The 21,788-nt window shown below is 54.1% G+C and overlaps 7 protein-coding genes across 7 annotated transcripts; 4 read left to right on the top strand and 3 right to left on the bottom strand.

Moving 5' to 3' along the window:
• Nucleotides 1-307: 307 nt before the first annotated feature.
• CKM354_001185100 (uncharacterized protein) lies at nucleotides 308-2,137 on the top strand (the record flags this gene model as incomplete). Its single annotated transcript, XM_044807356.1, has 1 exon — nucleotides 308-2,137. One exon carries the CDS (start codon nucleotides 308-310, stop codon nucleotides 2,135-2,137), a length of 1,830 nt encoding a protein of 609 aa, XP_044663291.1.
• Nucleotides 2,138-4,089: 1,952 nt separating this feature from the next.
• CKM354_001185000 (uncharacterized protein) lies at nucleotides 4,090-7,385 on the top strand (the record flags this gene model as incomplete). The annotated part of the gene is made up of 3 exons (XM_044807355.1): nucleotides 4,090-6,235; nucleotides 6,289-6,771; nucleotides 6,841-7,385. 3 exons carry the CDS (start codon nucleotides 4,090-4,092, stop codon nucleotides 7,383-7,385), a joined length of 3,174 nt encoding a protein of 1,057 aa, XP_044663290.1.
• A 914-nt stretch (nucleotides 7,386-8,299) lies between these two features.
• Nucleotides 8,300-9,259, bottom strand: CKM354_001184900 (uncharacterized protein; the record flags this gene model as incomplete). The annotated part of the gene is made up of 2 exons (XM_044807354.1): nucleotides 8,300-9,135; nucleotides 9,193-9,259. The coding sequence occupies 2 exons, from the start codon at nucleotides 9,257-9,259 to the stop codon at nucleotides 8,300-8,302; spliced, it is 903 nt and encodes a 300-aa protein (XP_044663289.1).
• Nucleotides 9,260-9,955: 696 nt separating this feature from the next.
• On the bottom strand, nucleotides 9,956-10,962 carry CKM354_001184800 (uncharacterized protein; the record flags this gene model as incomplete). Its single annotated transcript, XM_044807353.1, has 3 exons — nucleotides 9,956-10,435; nucleotides 10,489-10,779; nucleotides 10,840-10,962. The coding sequence occupies 3 exons, from the start codon at nucleotides 10,960-10,962 to the stop codon at nucleotides 9,956-9,958; spliced, it is 894 nt and encodes a 297-aa protein (XP_044663288.1).
• Nucleotides 10,963-12,384: 1,422 nt separating this feature from the next.
• Nucleotides 12,385-12,848, top strand: CKM354_001184700 (uncharacterized protein; the record flags this gene model as incomplete). The annotated part of the gene is made up of 3 exons (XM_044807352.1): nucleotides 12,385-12,396; nucleotides 12,463-12,774; nucleotides 12,834-12,848. 3 exons carry the CDS (start codon nucleotides 12,385-12,387, stop codon nucleotides 12,846-12,848), a joined length of 339 nt encoding a protein of 112 aa, XP_044663287.1.
• Nucleotides 12,849-13,786: 938 nt separating this feature from the next.
• On the bottom strand, nucleotides 13,787-14,743 carry CKM354_001184600 (uncharacterized protein; the record flags this gene model as incomplete). The annotated part of the gene is made up of 1 exon (XM_044807351.1): nucleotides 13,787-14,743. The coding sequence occupies one exon, from the start codon at nucleotides 14,741-14,743 to the stop codon at nucleotides 13,787-13,789; it is 957 nt and encodes a 318-aa protein (XP_044663286.1).
• A 4,009-nt stretch (nucleotides 14,744-18,752) lies between these two features.
• CKM354_001184500 (uncharacterized protein) lies at nucleotides 18,753-21,743 on the top strand (the record flags this gene model as incomplete). Its single annotated transcript, XM_044807350.1, has 1 exon — nucleotides 18,753-21,743. One exon carries the CDS (start codon nucleotides 18,753-18,755, stop codon nucleotides 21,741-21,743), a length of 2,991 nt encoding a protein of 996 aa, XP_044663285.1.
• Nucleotides 21,744-21,788: the final 45 nt, after the last annotated feature.

Below are 21,788 nucleotides of genomic sequence, written 5' to 3'. Positions count from 1 at the left end.
CAGCTCTTCCCATCGTAGCCGTCTAGGAGTTGGCGCCGCCCAGCACGGGATACATGCTCGGTCTCATTGGCGCTTCCATGCTTCACTTTTGCCGTCATCTTGCCTCCCGCCCACGATCTACCTCGCAAAGTCTAATCCTCGCCGTATAGAGTGTCGTCTCGAGGCCTGCGGTGGGAGGACAGCATTCTGCATGGGACCAGGATCATATCCACGATCTGGGAGGAACCCGCCGCAAAATCATCCAGTTCCTGTCGCTACCCATATACCCATACCATCCGCCCTCCGGCATTCAACCTTCGCCTAAGCCATGGCCGTAACCGCATTCACACCACCGCCGGAGCCACCACTCACCTTCGCATCGCGTCGTGAAGGCAAGGGAAGCATCGTGTCCTGTTCAGATAATTCAACATACTCGACATCCAGCTCGTGGCCGGAGCTCACCAGTCCAATTTTCTCAACTTCCGCCAAGGCCTTCATCGTTACACCCGAAAGCCTCAACGACTCGCCGTGTGCCATTGTACCTAAGGTGGAAGAGGTCGATGACGGCGCGAGTTCATTGAACAAAGTCCAGGATATCGTCGAGGCTAAACTCTACCAGACAGAGGAAGGTCCTCGAAAGCGCGGACGGCCGCGAAAATATCCCGTCGTCGAGCAAAAGAAGTCGACGCACATCAGATCAAAAACAGGATGTAAGACTTGCAGAAGAAGAAAGAAGAAATGCGACGAAGGGCGACCTTCTTGTCAGAATTGTGAGAAGAACAATGTTCTGTGTGAAGGCTATGAAGACAAGAAGCCTTGGCGGAGTGGCAAGCAGAAGGCACTGGAGCAGGATCCTTCGGCAGAGCAGAAATCTCAGGTGGAGCAGAAAACCTCGGACCTGGCCTCCGTGAAGCAGAATTCTCCAGTCGAAGTGAGGACAGTTGTCGCTCGCCCCATGCCGACTCAACGGCCCTGGGCTTCTGAGGATGACTATATGACCCAGCGTATTTGGCACCATTATACAAAGAAATTGAGCGGAGTGCTATCTGTCAACGATCACTACAACCCGTTCTACAAGCTGGTACTACCCATGGCAATTCAGCACGAGGGCGTCAAGGCCAGTGTGCTCTATCTCTCCGCAAGCTCGCTCATGGCAAATTCGACGACTGTGGACGAGTTAATGTTAGCGCGACAAACAGATGCTTGCACCAACGCGGTCGCCTCGCTGAATGAGCAGATAAGCAACCTTAAACTCGGCGACACTGGCAGTGACGAGCACGCCGCGGCATCTGTAGGTGATCCTCTCATTGCGCAGACGCTATTACTCTGTTTGCAAACAATATGCAGCGGCGACTTGGAGGGACGATGGCAGGGCCACCTGAGAGCTCTTAAATACCTGCTCTCACAGGCGCCGCAAGCATGTGCCGATACGCAATTCCGGCAATTCGTGTTGGAATTTCTGGTGTACCATGACTACTCCAGCGCGATCACCGCATTCGAGAACCCGCTCAACGATCAAAGCTCGCAGCTAATGGAAAGCTTTGGCCTGCCCGCCATGACGCAAACTCACGCTGCCACATTACTCGGTGTCACGGATGGCTTGTTTGGATATATCGCACGGATTCGAAAACTACGAGACGAGCTTCGATATGAAAGCAATCATGGAGTCATTCCAGCGACCAGTTACGCGGAAGCGCATAGCTTGCACGAGGAGCTTGCAAATTGGGTCTGCCCCTACGCAGAAGACACACCACGATATTGGGCCAGTCTGCTGTACCGACAATGCGTCTGTCTCTACCTCCACCGCACCACAATGCCATCGAAACCATGCACCGCCTTCAAAGTGGGTGTTGATGATGGACTGGAGTACCTGCGCCGTTTGCCTTGCGAAGAGGACGACAGCGCGACTCAGAGTACTCAGAGTATCCTTCTCATGCCGCTGTTCTTACTGGGCTGCTCTGCTTTTGAGCTTGCACAACGCCTTGAGATCGCCGAGGCTTTCGATCGACTGCAGAAGTGGAGCTCGCTGGGAAATATCAAGTACGCGCGTGAGATCGTACAGGAGATTTGGCAAATGATGGATGATGGAAGAGCAGAAGAGACGTGGTACTGGGAAGGCGTCATTCAAAGACGAGGCTGGAATTTCCTGATTACATGAGCAACGAATTGAACACCGCTCTGAACGGGGATCGCTCCTCTGTCGACAAAGCAGCAGCCAGCCATTCGGTAACGTGGACGACGCCGTACAACATGCCATGCGGTCAACATTGGACAACAGTACCAGATACATTTCCCACTGGGTTTGGACGCTTGGAAACGAACAATATTCTAATACATCCTTTTCTTCGGATTTTGTTTCAAGGGATCGGGGACAGGAGGACTTCTGGCATCACGAATTTTCGATGCATGAAAAGTACGACAGTGCCAACAAAGCTCAAGAAAGATCAAGACGAACCAGAGCCGGATCTCCCAGCTGGAGGCGCACACTACGACGGAAAACAGAAGTCGGGCGCAGAAAGAGTGCGGAACAACAGGAGCATTTGCGACGGAAATGAAGGGACGGGCATGAATTGATGGAAGCATTCGGTATGGAGTTCTTCCTCGGAACGACTTTTTCTTGGGCATGATTTGTATTGATATGACTTATGTTTGCATTGAATTGTATACGAGGTGGGCGGGAATGGACTGATCTAGAAATTTGAGCGCGGAGGTGTGGTTTCGGTGTGCTTATTGCAACCGCTCGAGAAACTTCTGAGCTCGAGGAGGCAGCGCTGTTTCGATAGGAGGAGGCTGTTTTTCGGTATTCTTTCGTGTATAAAGTTATTCATTCACGACGGAGCAATGAGCTCTGATACGATCAATGCATAGTACCTCACCTGCCCTTCTGACATCGGAAGTCTGAGATTTGAGCACAATTTCGTCTGCAAGCCAACTGTCTGACGGTGCAGAGAAGTGCTGTTCGGTGATGGTCGCTGTCAGTGCCACGTACGGCAAGTGTCATGTACGATACCAGGCACTCCCTGACTCGAAGGATACACTACGAGATGAGTTCTGTCTGCCATTGGGCTGCAGAGCAACACCAACTGCGCCTTTGCCATCATCGGGCAGCAGCAGCAGCGCGACGGTTTTGAAATCTGCGTTCAGCATGTGCCTTGGTCTCTACACACAGTACTTTTCCTTGATGTCGAGCCTTCCTCTTTGTACGACTCCGCGGGTGAGGACCGGCCGGAGATGGAGGGAATTTCTCCGGAGAATGGGGCGTAGACTATGCAGATGTGTACTGTCTGGTCATCTTTGAATCTCACGGTTTCTGTGTGTGTGCGAGAGCGGACTGCGACAGGACAGGCATGCTTTCCTTGCTTGCTGTCTGCGCAGATCCGGTTGTTTGCATGTTCGCCCGAGTGCAGCCGGTGGATCCTGGTGCAGCAAGGATGATGGCTTGCTGCAGTTTTGCTCCTCGGAGCTCCAGGCCCGGCCGGGGACGATTTGTTGAGAGGTGCAGTAGATGGGCGACGAGAATGTGGTTTGAGGAGGACAGAATTGGAGTGAGGGATAAAGTGAAGATCTAGATGAGCCGATTGAGGACCTGACTCGAGGCTGGTGTTCGACCGGCTTCGACGAGCGTGCAGTATAAGTGTGATGGCGGCTGGGGTGGTGAGGGTGATGATGGAAGGTCGCGCTGCGGAGATGACGTAGGTTGCAGATTGCACATGGGCGGCTGGGAAGGTCCCCCTCAGCTGCACTCTGCAGTGACTCTCTGCATTGCGACTGCACTCTTTGGCTCTTGGACCGCCCTCAGCGACGGCGCTGCGAACCACAGGCAATCGTGGTGCGCGCGCAAGCACATTCACCCACACCGGCGCGCTCCTCTTCGCGAGCAACTCATCATCGCTCGCTCCATCTCGCAGCCACACGCTGCAGCTTGCTGGGTCAGCTGAGGCGCAGTGCAGAGTCCGGTGTGTGTTTGTCGCACCCTCCCATCGCAGCCTGATCCGCCCTATACTGCGGGCGACCGACGCAGCGGAACGCTTCACTTCGACTACAACAACGACCTGAGAACGACACTCGTATCCCCATCCACGGCCTAGCAGGGCCCGAAAACCTGCCACCATGTCCGTCCGTGGAACCCGCACCGTCTACCGCGAGACCGACGTCGAGCGCGAGAACGAACCGAGAGGCTCCTATACCACAATCAAGCGCTACAAGGTCCCCGAGTCCATCACTCGCTCCGTCTACGACAATCAAGATGAGACCGTGGACAAGAAGATTGTGATCCGGCGCACCGAACGTCGCGACTCTTCTCCCTCCTCGCATTCCACTCACACCCACAGGACTCATCGTACCCACCACGATCACCACCATGATCACTACGACGACACGGAGTGGAAGATCAAGGAGACTGTGCGCGAAACCCGAGCGCCGAGCATTCATAGTCATCACACCCATCGCACTCACCACCACGAGCACGAGCACGACGATGTGGACATTCGCTTCACAAAGACAACCACTGAGCGTGAGCAGGATCCATCGCCGCGCAGAGTGACTAGAGTTGTCTACCGCGACTATTCTCCAGAGCGCGAGCGATCACGCAGTGAATTCAAAGTGGTGGAACGGGAGACTGAAGTAACACGTGCGCCTTCGCCGCCGTCACCAGAGCGCACGCAGACACGAACTTGGCGCTTCGAGCGCGAGCGCTCCTTCTCCCCACCCCAGCGTGAACGTGAGCGGCCATACGACATTGAGCGCTACAGCAAGAGCACTGAATACTTTCAACCAGCCCCGCAACCAATTGTCATTCGAGAATCGACTCCACAACCACCAGTGATCATTCGCGAAGAGCGTCGGGATCCTGCGCCTATCATCATTCGCGAGGAGCGACGAGAGCCGCAGAGGATTATCATCAAGCGAGAGGAGCCGCAATATGAGTTTGTGGAGCGTGAAGAAGTGCGTGACGAGACCAAGTCCCTGGTCAAGACCGAGGAGCCACCGCCGCCAGCTGTTATACCAGAGCCAGAACCTGAGAAGAAGCCTGAGGAGGATTACTTCTACGAACGCAGAGTCATTGAGCGTAGGAGACGGAGCGACAGCTATGACCGTAAGTCGGAAATTCGGCCTCGCGACAGTGCATCCCAGGGATACCACAGTGACGACAGCTACGAATACGTCCGACACGAGACGAGATATGAGTCCGATGATGACAAAGGTAGTCGGAGACGTAACCTTGCAGGAGGAGCTATTGCAGGCATCGGCGCTGCAGAGATCCTTCGACACCACCGAAAGCGCCAGGGTGAAGAAGTCGGAGGCAGACTTGGCAACGTCGCTGGCGGTGCCGCGCTTGGTGCTGTAGGTGCTGAGGCTATCAGCCGGTTCCGCAGCAGGTCGCGGCGCCGACGGTCTGGAAGTCGGTCGCGCAGCGGTGAGCGTCATCACGGAGAGCGACGACACAGAAGGCATAGATCGAGGTCGAGATCTGAGGACCGTGGCTTCTCGTTTGACAACTTGTCCAATGGTCAGAAGGCATTGGGCGGTTTGGCTGCGATAGCTGCTGCCGCCGCAGCAGGATACGCCATCAAGAATCGCAACAAGGAGACTGTAATCGTCAATGACCGGATTCATCACCGCAGTAGGTCGCGGAGACGCCGTCATAGTGCTGACGAGTATCTCGGTGACGAAATCGCTGAGCATCGGGACCCCGGCCACCGCAATCGACGCATTGCGCAAGCTGGTCTGGCTTCTGCTGCAGCGGCTGGCATTCTGGAAAAGGTCCGATCCCGTAGTAAGGGCGGCCGCGAACGTAGCAAGTCGCGAATCCGAACTGGTGTACCAATTGCTGCAGCTGGTCTCGGTGGAGCAGCCTTGGCTGGGCTGTACGAGAAGAACAAGGCCAACAAGGAAGCCAAGAAGGAGGCGGTCATCGAGGATGAATTGAACAGAGGCCGACACCGAAGCCGCTCTAGGAGCCGTTCTGTGCGCCACCCGGACATGATAGCATATGGCCACGAACCAATTCATCCTGAAGATCGTCCTTATTACAGCGATGAGGAGCCTGGCAGATACCGGCGTCGAGGCGGCAGTCACAGCAGCAGTCCTGATACGCGACGCCGCAGTAAGAGTCGGAGACGCCATCTGGCTGAAACTGGAGCTGCTGCTGGTGTTGCTGCTGTTGCGGCGCATGAGATTGGCAAGAGACGGGAACGTAATAGGTCGCGTGACAGTCGATCCAGGAGTCGCTCTCGATCGAGACCCGGTGCCAGGAGTACGTGAAAATCCCCGCATAGCCGAGTGAGCATTGCTAACATGGAGCCGCAGGAGACGACGATTACTACGATGACAGGCGCGATGACCCATACGGGCCACCACCTATGGGACAATCTGACTACCCACCTTATCAGAACAACAATCCTTACCCACAAGGTGGACAAGCCTACCCCTCGAGCCATTACTTTCCGCCGCCCCCAAACGCCGATTACAACCAGCCTCGCGGTAACATCGAGCCTCAACCAGAGTATGCGCACGCACCCTACAACCCCGCCGAGTATGCTGGTCAGCCAGCTACACAACAACCCTACGATAATCAGTATGCTGGTTACGGCGAGCAATACCCTGCAGATGCATATGCGGGCGACCAACGATATGCTCGCGACCCTCACCCCGACAGTGGGCGGAGAGGCAGAGATCCTGAGAATGTGAGTGCGCCACCGCCTAGCGTCGAAGAATATCAGCAAAACCCGCAAAATCAGCAAAATCAGCAACATGTACAACACGAGCGCGAATCTCAGGACGGCGGAGGAGGTGCGTCCTGAGAACCCGCCAATTTGGTTTTGTGTCTGACCTCAGCGTTGCTAACAAATTTTGTCACAGATGGTGTAAAGACTCCGCGTCCTCGCTCCACAAGTCGGGTGAGATTCGATCTCGAATCCAACATCGCCCACTCTCCCGATTCTTCCCGTCGTAAAGACGATGCGAAGCGTGGTGACCCTTCCGAGCAGCGACACAGTGATACCGAAACCAGCGACGATCGCAAACACCGCCGTCGACATCGTCGAAAGGGCAAAGAACGCGAACGCGACGATGACCGAGACCGCCACCGACGCCACGACGAGGACGATGGTCGCGGCGGTCGTAAGCGCGACAGCACTGGTCTAATGCATGACAAGTATGATCGCGACCCCACAGATTCTGATAGCGTCATTGAACTCCCTGAGCGCTTCGATAAGCATGGCAATCCCAAGCCCGAAGATCCTCTCGCTGCTAAGATTAATGATCTGCTTAGTGGCCGTGGTGGTGGTGGGGATCTATTCAAGACGCTCGCGGAGGGGTTTCTGGGTCGCGGTGGTGGTAGTGAGTCGCATGACGGTGGGGATGAGGAGGAAGGCCGTAGGAGGCGGAGACGTTCGGATCGGTAATTGGATTGATGTTGTTGATGATGCTGATTGAAAAAAACTTGGGAATCTGATTCGGGATGCGAAGAAGAGGATGGAAACGACAGCTCAGTGCTGATATTGGCTTGCTTGCTGCTTGGTGGTTGGGTTTAGAGGTTCCCTTTTTCCCCCTTCTTGATAACGATGCTACGACACAAGTGATGAATTCTTGTTATGAGAATGCTTTATGAGAAACAAGTATATGTATAGATGAGGGCTTCTGAAGAGAGAAACAAAGTACTTCTGCAACGATGAGAACCATTTCTGCCTACAATGTTTCCACGTCGTCCAGCTGTACTGTTTCTACTGTATGACGAGATTGACAACACGGGTATGCACATCGTCGCGCCGGCGATTGCCGTTTGTGACGACCGCGATGGGGATATGGCTCCATGGAGAATAGTCACGGGCGAAGCGAAGTGTGAAACGGCATGGATGGGCCTTTTAGCAGTTTCAATGGTGCAGCGTACATACTGGTCAAGTCACTCGGTTGCGCGCAGAGACAAGGAGAAGAGACCGAGAGCGAAATAGCAGTTGACAGAGGAGAATATGCATATGTTCATGATCATCTGTCTGATGTTTCTCTGTCCTTTGTTGCTAGTTCCGTCGATCTGACTGTGTGCGATCGTAGCTTGATATTCGTTTCCATTTTGTCTTCCGCATAGACATGCGGAATTTCTTTCCTTGTCTGCTCCTTGTCGTAAAAGGAAAATAGCCACACACTGTCGTGGCCGTGCCAAATATACAAAAGTTGTGTAAGAAGTGAAAAAGTGAAGTAGAATGTAAAAGCATGCTTGCTCCAACATGTGCCGCGCAAAAACTCATTCCAACGTCGTGATCTCTTCGCAAACGTAGCAGGAATCGATCGATCAGAATGAAGCAGGTGCTGAGCCACAGACTCAAGCATCGCAAGCCATATTCCTGACCAACTCCCCATCGACGCCTGCAGCTTCCAGCCTCTGCACATCCAACTTCTCGCAGAGTTTCTGCTTGTATCCCTCCGCATTGCTCGAATGCACCAGGACATTAGCGAAACTCACACTCGTGTATTTCTTAATTTGCTCTTTTCCATCTTCCACGGAAAGAGGTTCCTGAATCGAGCAAATCGTCTGGCTCACGCAATCGGCATCGAAGAAAAGATCTCTGTAATTCTGTCTGTTCTTCTTGGATTTAGATGCTTGGCAGAGATCGCTGAGTTGTTCGGAAGAAGTGGCCTGGGCGGCGTAGAGGTATGCGTAGAGTTTGGATTGTGCATCGTTGTATGCTGCGACTGCGGCTTCATCTGGTTCGGCTCCGTCGGCGCTTTCGAAAGGTTTGGGGGAGATTTCTTCGGTGGAGAGGTTGCAGGTTGCGTTGATGATGAGCATGTCGTTGAGGGAGAAGCCGGAGACTTGTTCGTAGCGGAGGTTTTCGCAGAGGTAGCCGTATGTTTCGGAGTCGCCTGCAGAGAAAGCGTTCTCGAAGAGGGTCTTAACAGTATTGGTGTTTGCTGTCACGACTCGTGGGAGGGCATCGGAGGCTTTGGGGTTGATGGCATTGCAGACTGGTGTCTGGAGTCGTTCGAGGGAGAGACCGATTTCTCCCCATTTCGACGCTTGATCGTTCGCGATCTTGCCGCAAGTTTCGTCAAGTGATGAGGCGGAGGAGGAGGTGCCGACCAATTGCCATCCAAAGGCTGTGGACTGGCCCTGCTTGATGGTAGTGGATGCACACGGTGGTGCTGGGTTTGTAGGAGCTATGAGGGCATCGGTCAGATGGTAAGGTCAGGAACGTAGAACAGAACATCGGGTACCTGGAACAGGTACGGCGGCAGCAGTGAGGGCCATCGAGGCCGTAACGAAGAGACCGACGAAATGCATGTTTGCTGCAGCTGCGTCGTCCGAACCAGGCAAAGATTGCTCCTCCTGCGCAGTCGGGTCAAGACGGCCGGCGCTTAGAACGAGTGACTGTACAGGCAACGAGCGACAATGGTTAAACGAGTGACAAACAAACGAATGTAGAAGTGGTGGTGTGGTGAGAGCTGTACACCTGTCAAAGGTGCAATGGAGTTGCACGGCAACTGAGGAAAGTGCGCAGGGAGCGGTGGTGTAAAGATAGACAGACTCTGCACTGCACAAGTCAGGCGAGTGATGAGGATAGGCACGAACATGGTACTTAGCTTTCGCTGGTATGCATCAGTGTGGTTGTCCGAGCGCGAGGATTGAGTTCTGGTTAGGGGAAAGCGGCTTGGTTTCAGGACGAATTTCGCGTCCAACTCCTACCCGTTCCTTGGTGGCGCTTGCATGAAACTCCCATCTGGCGAATGGCGTCGCGACCTGCGCACTTTAGCAATCACAACAGCACAGTGAGACCGCCTCTTGATCGAGAAGCTAACAGCTAAATGCAAGAGACAGGCGAGCCGAGCTGCTGATTCGGAACTGAAATCTCTGGTCGGCTTCCCCATTGGTCCTCACATGTGGCTGACATGCTTGCTCCTCGTGTTGACGCATGCACTCCGGAAGTACTGTCGTGTGTGTGCAACAGAGCTTGCGTTCTTATACATATTTACATCGCTTCTAGAGCGCTCCATCCTTCCTCATTATCGTCTCAATGGCGGGTGGCTCCTCCAGTAGATTCGTTCGGCCTGCCGAGTTCTCACATGAAATGCGCTCGCTCAGAGGTCCAGGTGCCGGAATCTTGACGCCTTGGGCGGCGTAGCCGAGTCCGCCCTGCTTGACTTGGTAGCCTGTTGTCTCGCCTGACACTTTGTCTTTGCCTGCATCGCCTGCGAGGCCTGGCGCCCAGCCGCTTGCGCCCGTCTTCTCTGCGGCCTCCCTCAAAGCTCGGAGCAGATCCTTGGTCTTCTCGGGAGTCAGGTCCTCGTAGTAATCGTCGTTAATCTGAACCATTGGTGCGTTTGCGCACGCACCCAAGCACTCAACCTCTGTGAAGGTGAAGAGCTTGTCTGGGGTCGTCTCGCCGTGGTGAATGCCGAGTTCCTCCTCGATCGCCTTCATGATCACATCGCTGCCGACGCCACCGAGCTGGCATGGTGTCTGTGCCTAGTCAGCAACCTGAAGCTGCAGCTCATCGCTTGTGTCCCACTCACAGTTGTGCAGCATTGAACATGGAATTTGCCCACAGGGTTCCTGTTGTACATGGTGTAGAAAGTGGCCACCTCGTAGACACGCATCGGAGGCATCTCCAGTATCCGCGCAACCTCGTTCATTACGCTGATGCTGGTAAATCCGTGCTGTCGCTGGCCGAGATCGAGAAGGGGCATGACTGCGGCCTTCTTGTATTGTGACGGGTATCGCGAGAGCACCTCCTTAATCAACTCCTCATTGACCTTATTGAACTTGAAGGGGATATCGGGGTTGTTCTCAGGCGTGTTGCGGTGCTGCGCGTGCCATTAGTCCACCTTGTCCTCTCCTCGCCCTCCCACCGGCCCTGTGCATACCACATTGAGAGATGCGCTCTGTGCTATCCGCGTTGTCTGGAACGTCCTCCTCTGCTCTTTCACCACGCTTTGGAAAGCCCTCCGGCTCCCTCGCAGGAGCATTGGCGCGAGTTTGGAGGCCATGATGTGCTGTGTCTCGTGGATCGCTGCGCAGTCGCAGGTGGATGGTCAAGCTGCTCTTGCCATTGCCTCTCAATAAGCCTCCATTCGATTGGTGGGTCTTTCCGGTGACGCACGGACATCTCCTTCGTTGACGACATGGGCTTTGCTTTCGCTCCAGCATACTTCAGCACGATTTCCAGATCTTCAACTGTCCGTCATGATAGCGGCCCTTCTATCGGAGCCCACTTGCAGTTTCTCGGAGCATCGGGATCATGGTGCTAAAGCTTCACCAGACCTGTGTTGAATGAAACAGCTCGCTGGTCCTGAACATCCCCTTTGCATGCTGCATGAAGGACATACGCACAGCGATCGACTGACACCCTTCGACTGTAGGCGACAGGACGCAGAACATTGAATTTCCAATGTCTCCTACTGAAGGAGCGATCCTCTTCACGCGAATGTTTGGAGCAGCTATAACGCCGGCGTGAAAGCTATCGCACTCAATGAATGAGACTATGTAGCACTGCGGATCTCGGTTGAGCACTGCCGCTCTGCAGTCCACTGTTGTGCTTACTACACTCTCCAATCCATCTCGACAATCAAGCACTGCTGCAAGCAGTACGCATGTTGGTTCTTGCTCTGTCCTTGATCAAGTGCTGAGCTCCGTGTCCGGCGAAGGCTATGTGGCCTTGAGAATTTGCTGCTTCAAAGAGCATTGACAAGCATATAAATTGTGTATCAACGCTTGCCGAGACCATACCCAGATCCGGTTTCCATTGGGTATCTCAAGCAAGTGCGATGGGAACAACGCTTGGCTGCATGGCCGAGGAGCCGAGTCTTTCGAGACAAGAAGCGTGCTACAGATTGGCTTGACCTATTGGTTGCCAGGCACGTAGAAGGCGCTGCCATGGAAGTCCGCTATTCCTGTATAACGATTTTCGCTGTGTCAGGTTTTACGAAAGCCAGTCTGTCCAACGTCCTTGAGTGCACTCCAGCAAGTGATCGTATCGTTCGTAGTGATCGTGGTGTGCCGATGAACGCCACAAGTGGCTGGATTTTGCACAAATGAATACTCAGCAGCCACGACTAGCCACGACTACCCTGGAAACAAATAATCCGGCGAACGTATGTTCATGCAATGCAAACCAGCTCCGCCTGCGCCAGATCTGTCGCATTCATGGGGATGGCGTCTCACACATGACAATAACAATGTCGTGTCTCAAGAGGCGCAGCATTGGCACCTGGGCAGAGTTTCTTGCCGAGCCTCCACGTAATCACAAGACCCGGTCAACCGTCTTCACATCATTGAAGCTCTGTCCCTCCTGCACTTTGTTTGCTTCTGTTCCAAACTTCCAAGGTTATCATCACTACTGATATCGAAAGCACATCAGAGCACAAGCCCATTGACATCGAAATCCGACGCGCATACGCATAGAACACATAATGTCCAAATACGTAAGTGGCGCCATCAACCACAATCGCGACTCGCAAGGCATCAACTGATGATCGGCACGCGCATAGGACGGACCCCCGCCTCCGCCAGGCTACCCACAGCAACCTCAACAGGTGCATTACGATGCCGGCCCAGCGCCGATGGGCGGGCCCTACGGGCAGCCGCCACAGGGCTATAATCAGGGATACGATCCGAACTACAATCAAGGCTACCCACCACAAGGAGGAATGCAGTATCAACAAGGGCCGCCGCCGATGGGATATCAGCAATATCCACCCGGACAGTATCCGCCTGGTGGCTATCATGAAGAGCGCGGCGGCGGCAAAGGAGGAGGAATCTGTGCCGGTATTCTAGGTGCACTGGCATGTTGCTGCTGTTTGGTAAGGCCAACATCAGGAGCCCGGTTCGCACGACACCGATTACTGACGTGGGTGTGCAGGACATCCTCTTCTGATCGAACGTATACGGAATTGCTAGCGCGAATCATTTGAGAAATAAGCTGGGTGTAGAGGGAAGGGAAGAGACAGCACTGCACGAGAAGCAGGCGGCTATGAACAGGGCAAGAAAGATCCCTACGGCAGAACAACTTCTTCCTTTATATGATGCATGGCGCATCGGTAAGCGTTTGCAGTGCAAGAGCGAGAACATTGAAGCGGTCGTAATACCCGCATCCTGGGTCAGTTCTTCTTCGCAAAGCTATGTATTTTGATTACCTTCAGCATTCTCGGCGTGGCTTTTCAGCTTCCATGTGCAAGCTCAAGGCAATAATTGCGAAGACAGTCGGACCAATGCCGTGCTAGTCGCGGGCTCTGTCTGAGCGTTCCGAAATCGCTGGCCCTCCACTTCAAAGTCTCCTGTGGGACGTCGACCGATACTATTGCTCACGTACGGAGCGAGCATGCAAGCATCGCGCAATTACTTTTGATGCGAACATTGTCCCGCGGCTTTCCGCTCTTTGATCGATCGAATCAAGCTCGGTGATTATCACCAAAAGTGAATTGGCCAAAGTGGTCGTAGTCTTTTTTCCCTTCGCGCTCTCCGTATTCCAGATTTTTTGGCAAGATCGTCGACTTGTCTAGACGACTGCGAGAACAATGGAGCGTGGAAACATTGGCCATATATGTGTCAACGAGCGCGTGCATGGCGTCAACATCCACGTTTGTCTAGTCATCGCTCGGCAGCTACACTGTGTCCGACGAGTTCACAGCTCGGCATCTGTGGAAGGAAGTTGTAGTACTAATTTGATCGCTACAGAGAAAGGTTCGCTTCTGAGCTAGAGGAAAAGAAACGTACGTGAATATCTCCCCTCCGTTCTTTGCAAAGATTCGGACAGACAATGGGGGAAATCAGAACCAAAAAAAAAACAAGAACAAAAATGACAATCCACTAATCTCACACTGTCGACGGACAAACAGCCTCCAATATTACAGTCTCGTACCAAAATCCAGGCAAGCGACCGAACTGCAAAATGTTCGTCAAATCGTCATCGCGCGTGCGAGTAAAAAAGGAGGAAGAATATCTCGGGTCAGGGGAGATGCAAGAAATGTTTCCCGGCGCAACATTGCCTGGCAAAAGGCAATTCAATGGCGGGAAATCCCTTTCAGCTTGTAGCCTTGGTCCATAAGGTCGCACAAGTATAGGACTTGAACGCTTCACAGTCATGGGCACTTGGAAATCCTGGCCCGCGACAACGTTGCCTGCGACGAGTCTGAACAGGGTGGCATCGGAAGCGCTTGGGATGAAGTAATAGGAGCCCTGGAGGTCGATGCCATCGTCTGGGTCGGCATCGAGAAACAAGAATTGGTTGGGATAGACTCCACCTATTGAGCGAATGAGGAAGGTAGCACATGTAGTTTCCGCCGGTGCTGTAGACGTTGTGGTTGTCGTGGTTGTCGAGGTGGTAGTAGACATGCTCGTCGTTGTCGTCGTAGTGGAGGTCGTGGTAGACTTGCTCGTTGTCGTGGTTGTCGTCGAGGTGGTAGTGCTTCTAGTAGTCGACTTGCTAGTAGTCGTCGTCGCAGAAGGATACTGTGGCGCCGGACAGTAGACCCCATCTCCCTTGCCAGTCTTCTTGTAGCTGCTACTACTCTTCCCTTTCGAAAGGAAACACTTTTGAGACTTGCGGTTCCAGGAAGCGACTTGGCATCGAGAATCTCCAGCGCAAGCTTTAACACAATCCAAATAGCACGGTTGATAGCATGTCTTGTAGTAGTCCCCTTTGAGCTCCCATCCGCAATATCTCTCGCACTTTCGATCTTTGATTTTGATAGGTCCGTTCTGGCAGGACTTGCTGGTCGCAAGCACAGAGACTATGGGCAGCAATGCCAAGAAAACTCCGCCTAGGAGCATAGCAGCAGCTTGTGTGTGGAATCCGGTCCGGAGAAGGATGAGAAGTGCGGAAACAGCTATACATGTACCAATGTGCCACTACAGTGCTGGTCTGATGATTGACGACCGCCACTGCATTAACTTTACGGGTTGGCTCCTTGGTAAACAAGAAGAAGAAGTGGAACATACTTGGCAGCGACGAACTGCAACGCTACCTTCTTACAAGCGCATTAGGAGCGATAAAGGGGCTCGAAGCAGCATCATCATCCTCTACGCGTCCTTATCTAGCTACAGGACACCTTGAGAAGTGACAGAACAGTGGTATTGAGCTTTCACATTCCGCTTTCTCCTTCTCACCTAGAAAGGTTGTCATTCTGCCACGCCGCTAAGTTAGCGCGAATCTCAAACTGCTTTCCACTTTTGGGCGAGCACTGTGGAGGTTCGAAGTCAATTCCATGCCACGCAAAAAGTCACGAGCTCACACAGGCAAAAGAGGTATAGTAGCTGCGTTGCGACCGGTATTCCTGCCCGCAGGCGGCGAAAGAGCTCAACAAAGTCTGTTGAGTTGCATGAAAAAACCCGGCTGGCCACGACTACCTGTAATGTGCTGAGGGCCAGAAGGAGTGGCCTGACCAAAGTGCGCTGCGAAAAGAGTAGTAGGAGTGAATTAGCGAGTGGCTTGCAGTAGCGGGATCATATTTCTCACCTTTACAGCTCTGCTCGGTTTAGTCAAAAACTCTGTCTTTTCCAAAGTGGCTTGCTACGACGAAGCAAGGAATCATCGATGAAAAGCTGCCCCTTGCCTTGCCTCTGATGATTTGGTGCCTCAGGATTTTGCAGTAACTTGCACTTCCACAACAAGACCGCTTACAACGCGGCAGCTACGTTGGTCCGACTTGGGAGGTGGATGGAAAGCTCGTTATGCGGATCTGGGCGGTCCATTCCCTGCACGTCCTGATCAAGCGAGATACCGGCCTGCTCGATGTGGCGCGTTAGCAGCGTTTTCAGAAGCACCTCTAGAAGCTAACTCGACATGCACAAGACCAGCTTCAGCAAGCAAAGAACGCCTAGCTAATCGATACCTGCTCGTTTGGCTGCGAGATGGCTTCCTGATCGATTGTCCCTTCGTCAAAATATTGGTACCGCAACTTTCTACTCCATAATCAACTCAGCCATGCCCATCAGATACTCAATTTAAACCTCTTAGCAGAATGCCATAGAGCCGACAATGCGCAAGACCGGAAAGGTCTGGGTGGGATCAGATAGCTTTGGCGCTTTACCCGAGTACGTATCATTCTATCGAACTATGGTGCTGTGCTTGGTCCAGTCATGCTGACTTGAGACACCTAGATATCCGCCATTTCACCGATATGCTGGCGCGCGAAGACTATCAGAAGGTGAATTATCAGTCGAGATTGCTGGTGCTGAGAGATACGTGCGTCCTGTGTACGACTGAATTGAACTCAGAGCTGAGTTGCGTCTTGTGTGTACTACTGAATGGTAGCCAGAGCTGAGTGTCGACACGGCGAGACTTGAGGAGACTCGAACACTTTTCCTTCAGGAACCATCTCTAACAGCTCGACGCATCATTTATCGTCCTAGATGTAATCTCATCTCAGTACGTACATTATACAGCCAATACGAGGCACGCTTTACCTTGATCTCTGGCGGTGAAAGAGGTCTGTTGAGAATTTTTCTCGATCCCTTTTGGCCCTGTCTGGTGAAGGGATGAGGAAGGACCTGCGCTGGTCATCATCGAGTGAAGTCAGTCCACCTAACAACCAGGATCGCGAGATCGGTCCCGATTGCCTTCAGGGTCCAGACGAATTGCTTGTCGACTGTAGCAAGAACTGTGAAGTTTCGCACTGGTTCACTTCGGTAGCTCTCTGCTTGAGCTCCGGTTGACAACTTGGAAATTGGTGCACTCGGTGCACTTTCAAACACATGGACTTTGCATGGATGCAGCTGATCCTGCGATTTTGACAGCTCCTAGCTTGTGTTGACTAATCGGCTTATGGATGAGTATACTCTCAAGCTGATAGGCGGTCTTACCTGACAGCGGCACATGATTCACAAAATGTTGACATTGACTGCTGGCATCGACAAAGGGCGGCATGGTGACGCTGACGCTCACCTCTGAAAGCCCGTCACCCACTCCGATCCGCTTTGGAAGGCGATGCAAAGGGTCTTGCAGTCGAAGTCATGCGCAACGGCAATCGGCAGTGCCACGGTGGCGTGTCTGCCCATGGTTTCAGCAACCGTCAACTGTTGAAGCCAGACATGTCGTAGGGTACGATTGTGCCGCTTATGTCACCCGAAATATTGCACCTAGTCGCTGAAGCTGAGCTGGCTTTATCGCACTGCTCAACACTCACAGTATCTCTGATCTAGACATGGAAAGCAGAGGCTACCCAGTGGCTAGCGTGGCGCTGATGTTGGTCGACTCCCATGATGCGAGGGTAGCGATGGTACTTTTTGGGTGCAATCAGACTCCTGGATCTTGTCTGTTGCTGCCTCGCTAGTCCCGCTGCGCAAATGCTCGCGAATAGGTCTCTTACGGGGCGCTCCATCGCGCGCATGCGAGCTTGTACGGATAGCGAAGCAGTATGGTAGTCCAATGCACGATGGAAGCCATTAAAAAGCGTTTTGCAAGAGAAGTATCGCTTCAACAGTGGATAGGCGATCGCTTGGGACTAGTGCAATGTCGGAGGATGGCCCGATCCACGATGCTTTCCGGAGCAGCGAGCGATTGTTGATGCAGCACCCTCGCTGGCGCCCATATGCCCACACTGCTCTGTCTGCTCATGCGAACCAAACATGGCAGCAGGATCGCAGAGCTGCAGCGCTCGGCCAGGTGAATCTAGAGATCTTCTCGCGGACGCCGCTTTCTGCGATGCGAAGTCATTCCCAAAGAATATAACTGACGCCGGCGACGGACAACGTGGCCGCCGATCCGAGTGAGACACCATGAGCACGCGCGAGCATCCGACCCAGTGAACTGGGAATGAGTGCATTTTGACGTCGCCATCGCGGTGGGAATCGAAAGTCTGCCTGAGGTCGGTGGTACCTGCAGAGCCGCATCGGCGATGGTTCACTCAGTGACGGCAACGTGCCGCCCGTCACCTCCTTTGTACGCCAGGGACAGGCTTGTGTATCGCATTCCTGGGGTCGAATCGAGCTTCGCTTTTTCTGAAGATGTTGCCGCTTTGGAGCTCATCGCTCGATCGAGGCCGTACTGACAACACTGGGGACGAGCACGGCCATGGTGGGCTGCGAAGATGGCGGGATGTGTTGCGACAACAGGAGGAATAGCAGGCTGCTGCGCCTAGTGCATGGCTGTCGGGAGGTGAGTGCAGTGCAGCGTGCAGCGAACGAACAGCACGGGAGTTCCAGGCAGGGCGTTATCGACGATGCCGCTGACTGTATGGACGAGGTCTGGCCCGCCGTGGGCAGGCGCGCGTTTTTGGTTCGGCAAGCACCTGAATTTCGACGCAGGAGCAGCTCCAGGCCTGGCACGTTTCCATGATCGTCACGACCTTCCAGTGTCTCTTGGCATCGACAGCACGCCTGGCCGCATCGCTGCAGCGCTGCGCTTTCGCCGCGATCCGCTCGTCTCATCGCGATGGAAGAATCGCTGCGCAGGCCGTCGAGGTGCTGCGTCCCACGACGGCCGCCACCGATGTCCTACCAGACCTGAGATGCGCTCGGTGACGGCGCGGCCATGACAGACACGCTCTGATGGACTGTCGCCAGGCCTTTGCATTCGTCTGACCATCCAACCATCTGACGCATCGTGCATCGAGATCTCGCAGTGGATTGTGTTGCCCGCGAGTACCCACCGCACGCCCTCCTGTACACCCACCTGGTTCTCTCCGATAGCCTGCCCACTTGCACACCTCTGAGACACCGGCATACCTCCGGCACACGAAGGACTACACTACTGAGTCGACGACGAGATCGAGCAATCCACGAGCACGTCGCTGTCCTCATGGACACCAACATCACATAGGCTGCCATCACGACGATACCAATGGCGCCTAACCTGCCGAATCCGAAGATCGTCATGACACCACCCACGCAACCTGGAGCCGCGACCTCGACGAACCCCCGACGACCGCCAGCACATCGATCCGTGTCATTGCGACACTCCCAGAGCCGGAAAAGCCCCAAGGAGAGCGATACCTCGAGCGATAACAGTGCCAAGGGAGCCACGGACGGGAAGAAGACCAACAGCAGTGGCTCGAAGAACAGTAATGGGTCTCCCTCGAGTTTGCAGCCGCTAGGTCGAGACAGCTCGGGGGAGAGTAGCAATGCTGAGCAGTGGTTTCAAAAGTCGAACAACGATGTGCATGGCAATAGTGCCTCGTTCGCTGATAATGATCCTCCATTCTTCATGCGGAACTCATCGTCGTCCGAGACACCGCCAGAAGCACATGCTCAGCACTTGAGAAATCTTCTCAGTCCCCGTGATGGCTCACACTCATTGCCACTGCGGACAGGTCTGCTCCACCTGGGAACCGATGGAAGCAGCACCGAAGATTTCCGCAGTGTCATTGACGATTTGACCATCGAGAACAAAACGTTGAAGAGGCGGCTGAAAAAGTATGAGAAGTTGCACGATGCTCATCTGAAGGATGAAAAACTATTCGAGGTCCGGATACATGGACTGCCGCCTCACAAGAAGCGCGAGCTCGAGGAGACTTTGAGGAAGTTCGCGTCTAGTCTGGGTGCAGGTGGCTTCCCGGCTGCCGGCTACGAAGCCGTCGTACCCACGCTCAACGCCCAGAAGACTGCGTCCTCTCAAACACAAGCATCCGACTCTGCGTATGCCTCCCTCTCAGCTTCGGGCCAGGGATCCTCGGCGCAATCTGGCGCTGAGAGTCGGCACAAGCAAATGGGGTCAACATCAGCACTCCGCAAACAAAATATTCATACCTACTTGCATCATATTCCAGAAGGTCTTCTGCCACAATCCACTCCGACAAATATGTCGGAGCGTGCGAAGAAGAAGCTCGTTGTCCGCAGGATGGAGCAAATATTTGCGGGCAAGGGCGCCGTCGCCGGGTTGCATTCGCATCCCATGCAGCAGCAGGAGGTCTCGCAATCGGCCGCGCGTGCAGATCGAGCTGCGAATGAGGAACAAGGCTTACTAGCACGGCAAGAGGGTACGCGAGAAGCTCGTATCATGATCCGGGATGGTAAAGGTGCGACGGCTGATAAAGCTGGTGCATCCGCGGACACCACTTCTACTGACGAGAAGAATGCGAAGAGAAAAGCGTCAAAGCCTGCTCCCGCCAATTTGCCATCTGGAGACAGCGAACAACGACCTACGCGTCCGCTCGATCTCGATCCACACCGTGCGCAAGTGCCCACTGAGAACATTCGGTACATGCGGCATCTGGGCTTTTCGCCGCCCAACCCAGAAACGGAAGACGCGCAGGAAGGACACGGCTGGGTGTACCTGAACCTGTTGATCAACATGGCCCAGCTTCACACCGTTAGCGTTACATCAGACTTTGTACGCAAAGCGCTGGGCGAGTACAGCTCGAAGTTCGAGATCTCGAATGACGGTCGGAAAGTGCGCTGGAAGGGAGGCGCTTCCGTGACACACACGAGCAGCAGTGGTGGTGGCGGCTCGTCAATCGGGGTGGACACCCCAGATGGGCAAAGCCCACGCAAACGGCCTAAGCTTGTGCACCGCGAAAGCGATCGATCGATAACCTCTGGCGCGCAACAGACAGGCTCCGCATCCCGAAGAGTGCCAGATAGTAAACTCGTCTACACCCCATTGTTCTTCCACAAGGATAGCACAGATGGTGATAGCTCGTCTGAGGAAGAAGACGATGATACTTCGTCGCCCTTCCCCATGCCTCTGGCCGGAGACTCGTCCGGGATGACGAGCTCAGGAAGACAAACCACTGCCACAAAGAAGCAGAAGAAGCGTGAAGACGGTCCAATCATCTTCTACAACAATGCGCGCTTCTGCACAGACTTGAGTGGTGATCGCAAAGCGAATGGCAATGCGAATGCGCCGCCGTATACTCCAGCGACGAGCGAGCCGGTTGGCAGACCGTACTTGCCGTCAGAGATGATGACTTCTGAGAAGAGAGGTCCCCTGGCTGAGGCGTCCGAGCTACCAGAGCCGATGGATCTTGGCGACAATCCGATCCCAGAGTCACTCGAGCTTTCCTTTCCTCCAAGAAGTCCGGTGTATTCGGCCAAAACTGAACCTCTTGAGCCCATTGATATGGCTGTCACCGGCATCGGCGGCGTTTGGCCTTTCGACAACTTTGCTATCGAGGTGGAGAGCCGTCATGCACGAGTGGATCAGCCGCAAGCTGCATCAACTGCCCAACGGTATCAGCCCAGGCGTCTGCCCCCTAAGTTCGCGCGCATTTTCGATGAGGCTCACGGGAAGCGCAAACGCAGCGAAGTGGTCGAGAAGAAGGTGATTGCAACCAGAAGAAGAGATTTGATCCCCTCTCAATTGCCTGCTGCCTTGTGCTACATGCCCTATGGCGAAGACTCGACCGGAGATGATGCATCTGACATGGACGATGAAATGTCCATTGCACCGGAATCACCTGGCGCATTTCCACCTGCAACAGCTCCCCAGCCCGTGGAGCTGCACTACGCCACTACTGACTACGAAGAAGACGATGATGATAGCGACATCGAGTCTGACAGCTCGCTCGATCTATTGGCTGCTGCACGGCAAATTGACCCTGAAGCAATTAGTCGACAGGAGAGGGAGTATGATGCCCAATATGCAGAGCGTCTCGCGGAGGAGATCCCTGCTGGAAGTAGTGCAGCGACCGCAGGCGGTGGCAGTGGCTTCGCAAGCCCCAACGCAGAGATGAGCCGTGAGGATTATGAGAGAGCTGTAAGAGCCTCACGCAGGCGGCAAGCCGCCACAGCGTTGACTCGGAGAGAAACGTCGGACAGCATGCGAGCCCTTGATCCTCGCGAGGCTTCAGAAGCAGAAGCAAAGGACGATGACGAGGAGATGGAGGAAGATTAGGTTGCAATGCTATTGTACAGCCATTCACCAGCGTAGATACTCCGC

Source organism: Cercospora kikuchii, assembly GCF_019650295.1.
Source record: "Cercospora kikuchii DNA, contig_00008, whole genome shotgun sequence".
Taxonomy (NCBI): Eukaryota; Fungi; Ascomycota; class Dothideomycetes; order Mycosphaerellales; family Mycosphaerellaceae; genus Cercospora; species Cercospora kikuchii.
This window is presented reverse-complemented; position numbering and strand designations above follow the sequence as displayed.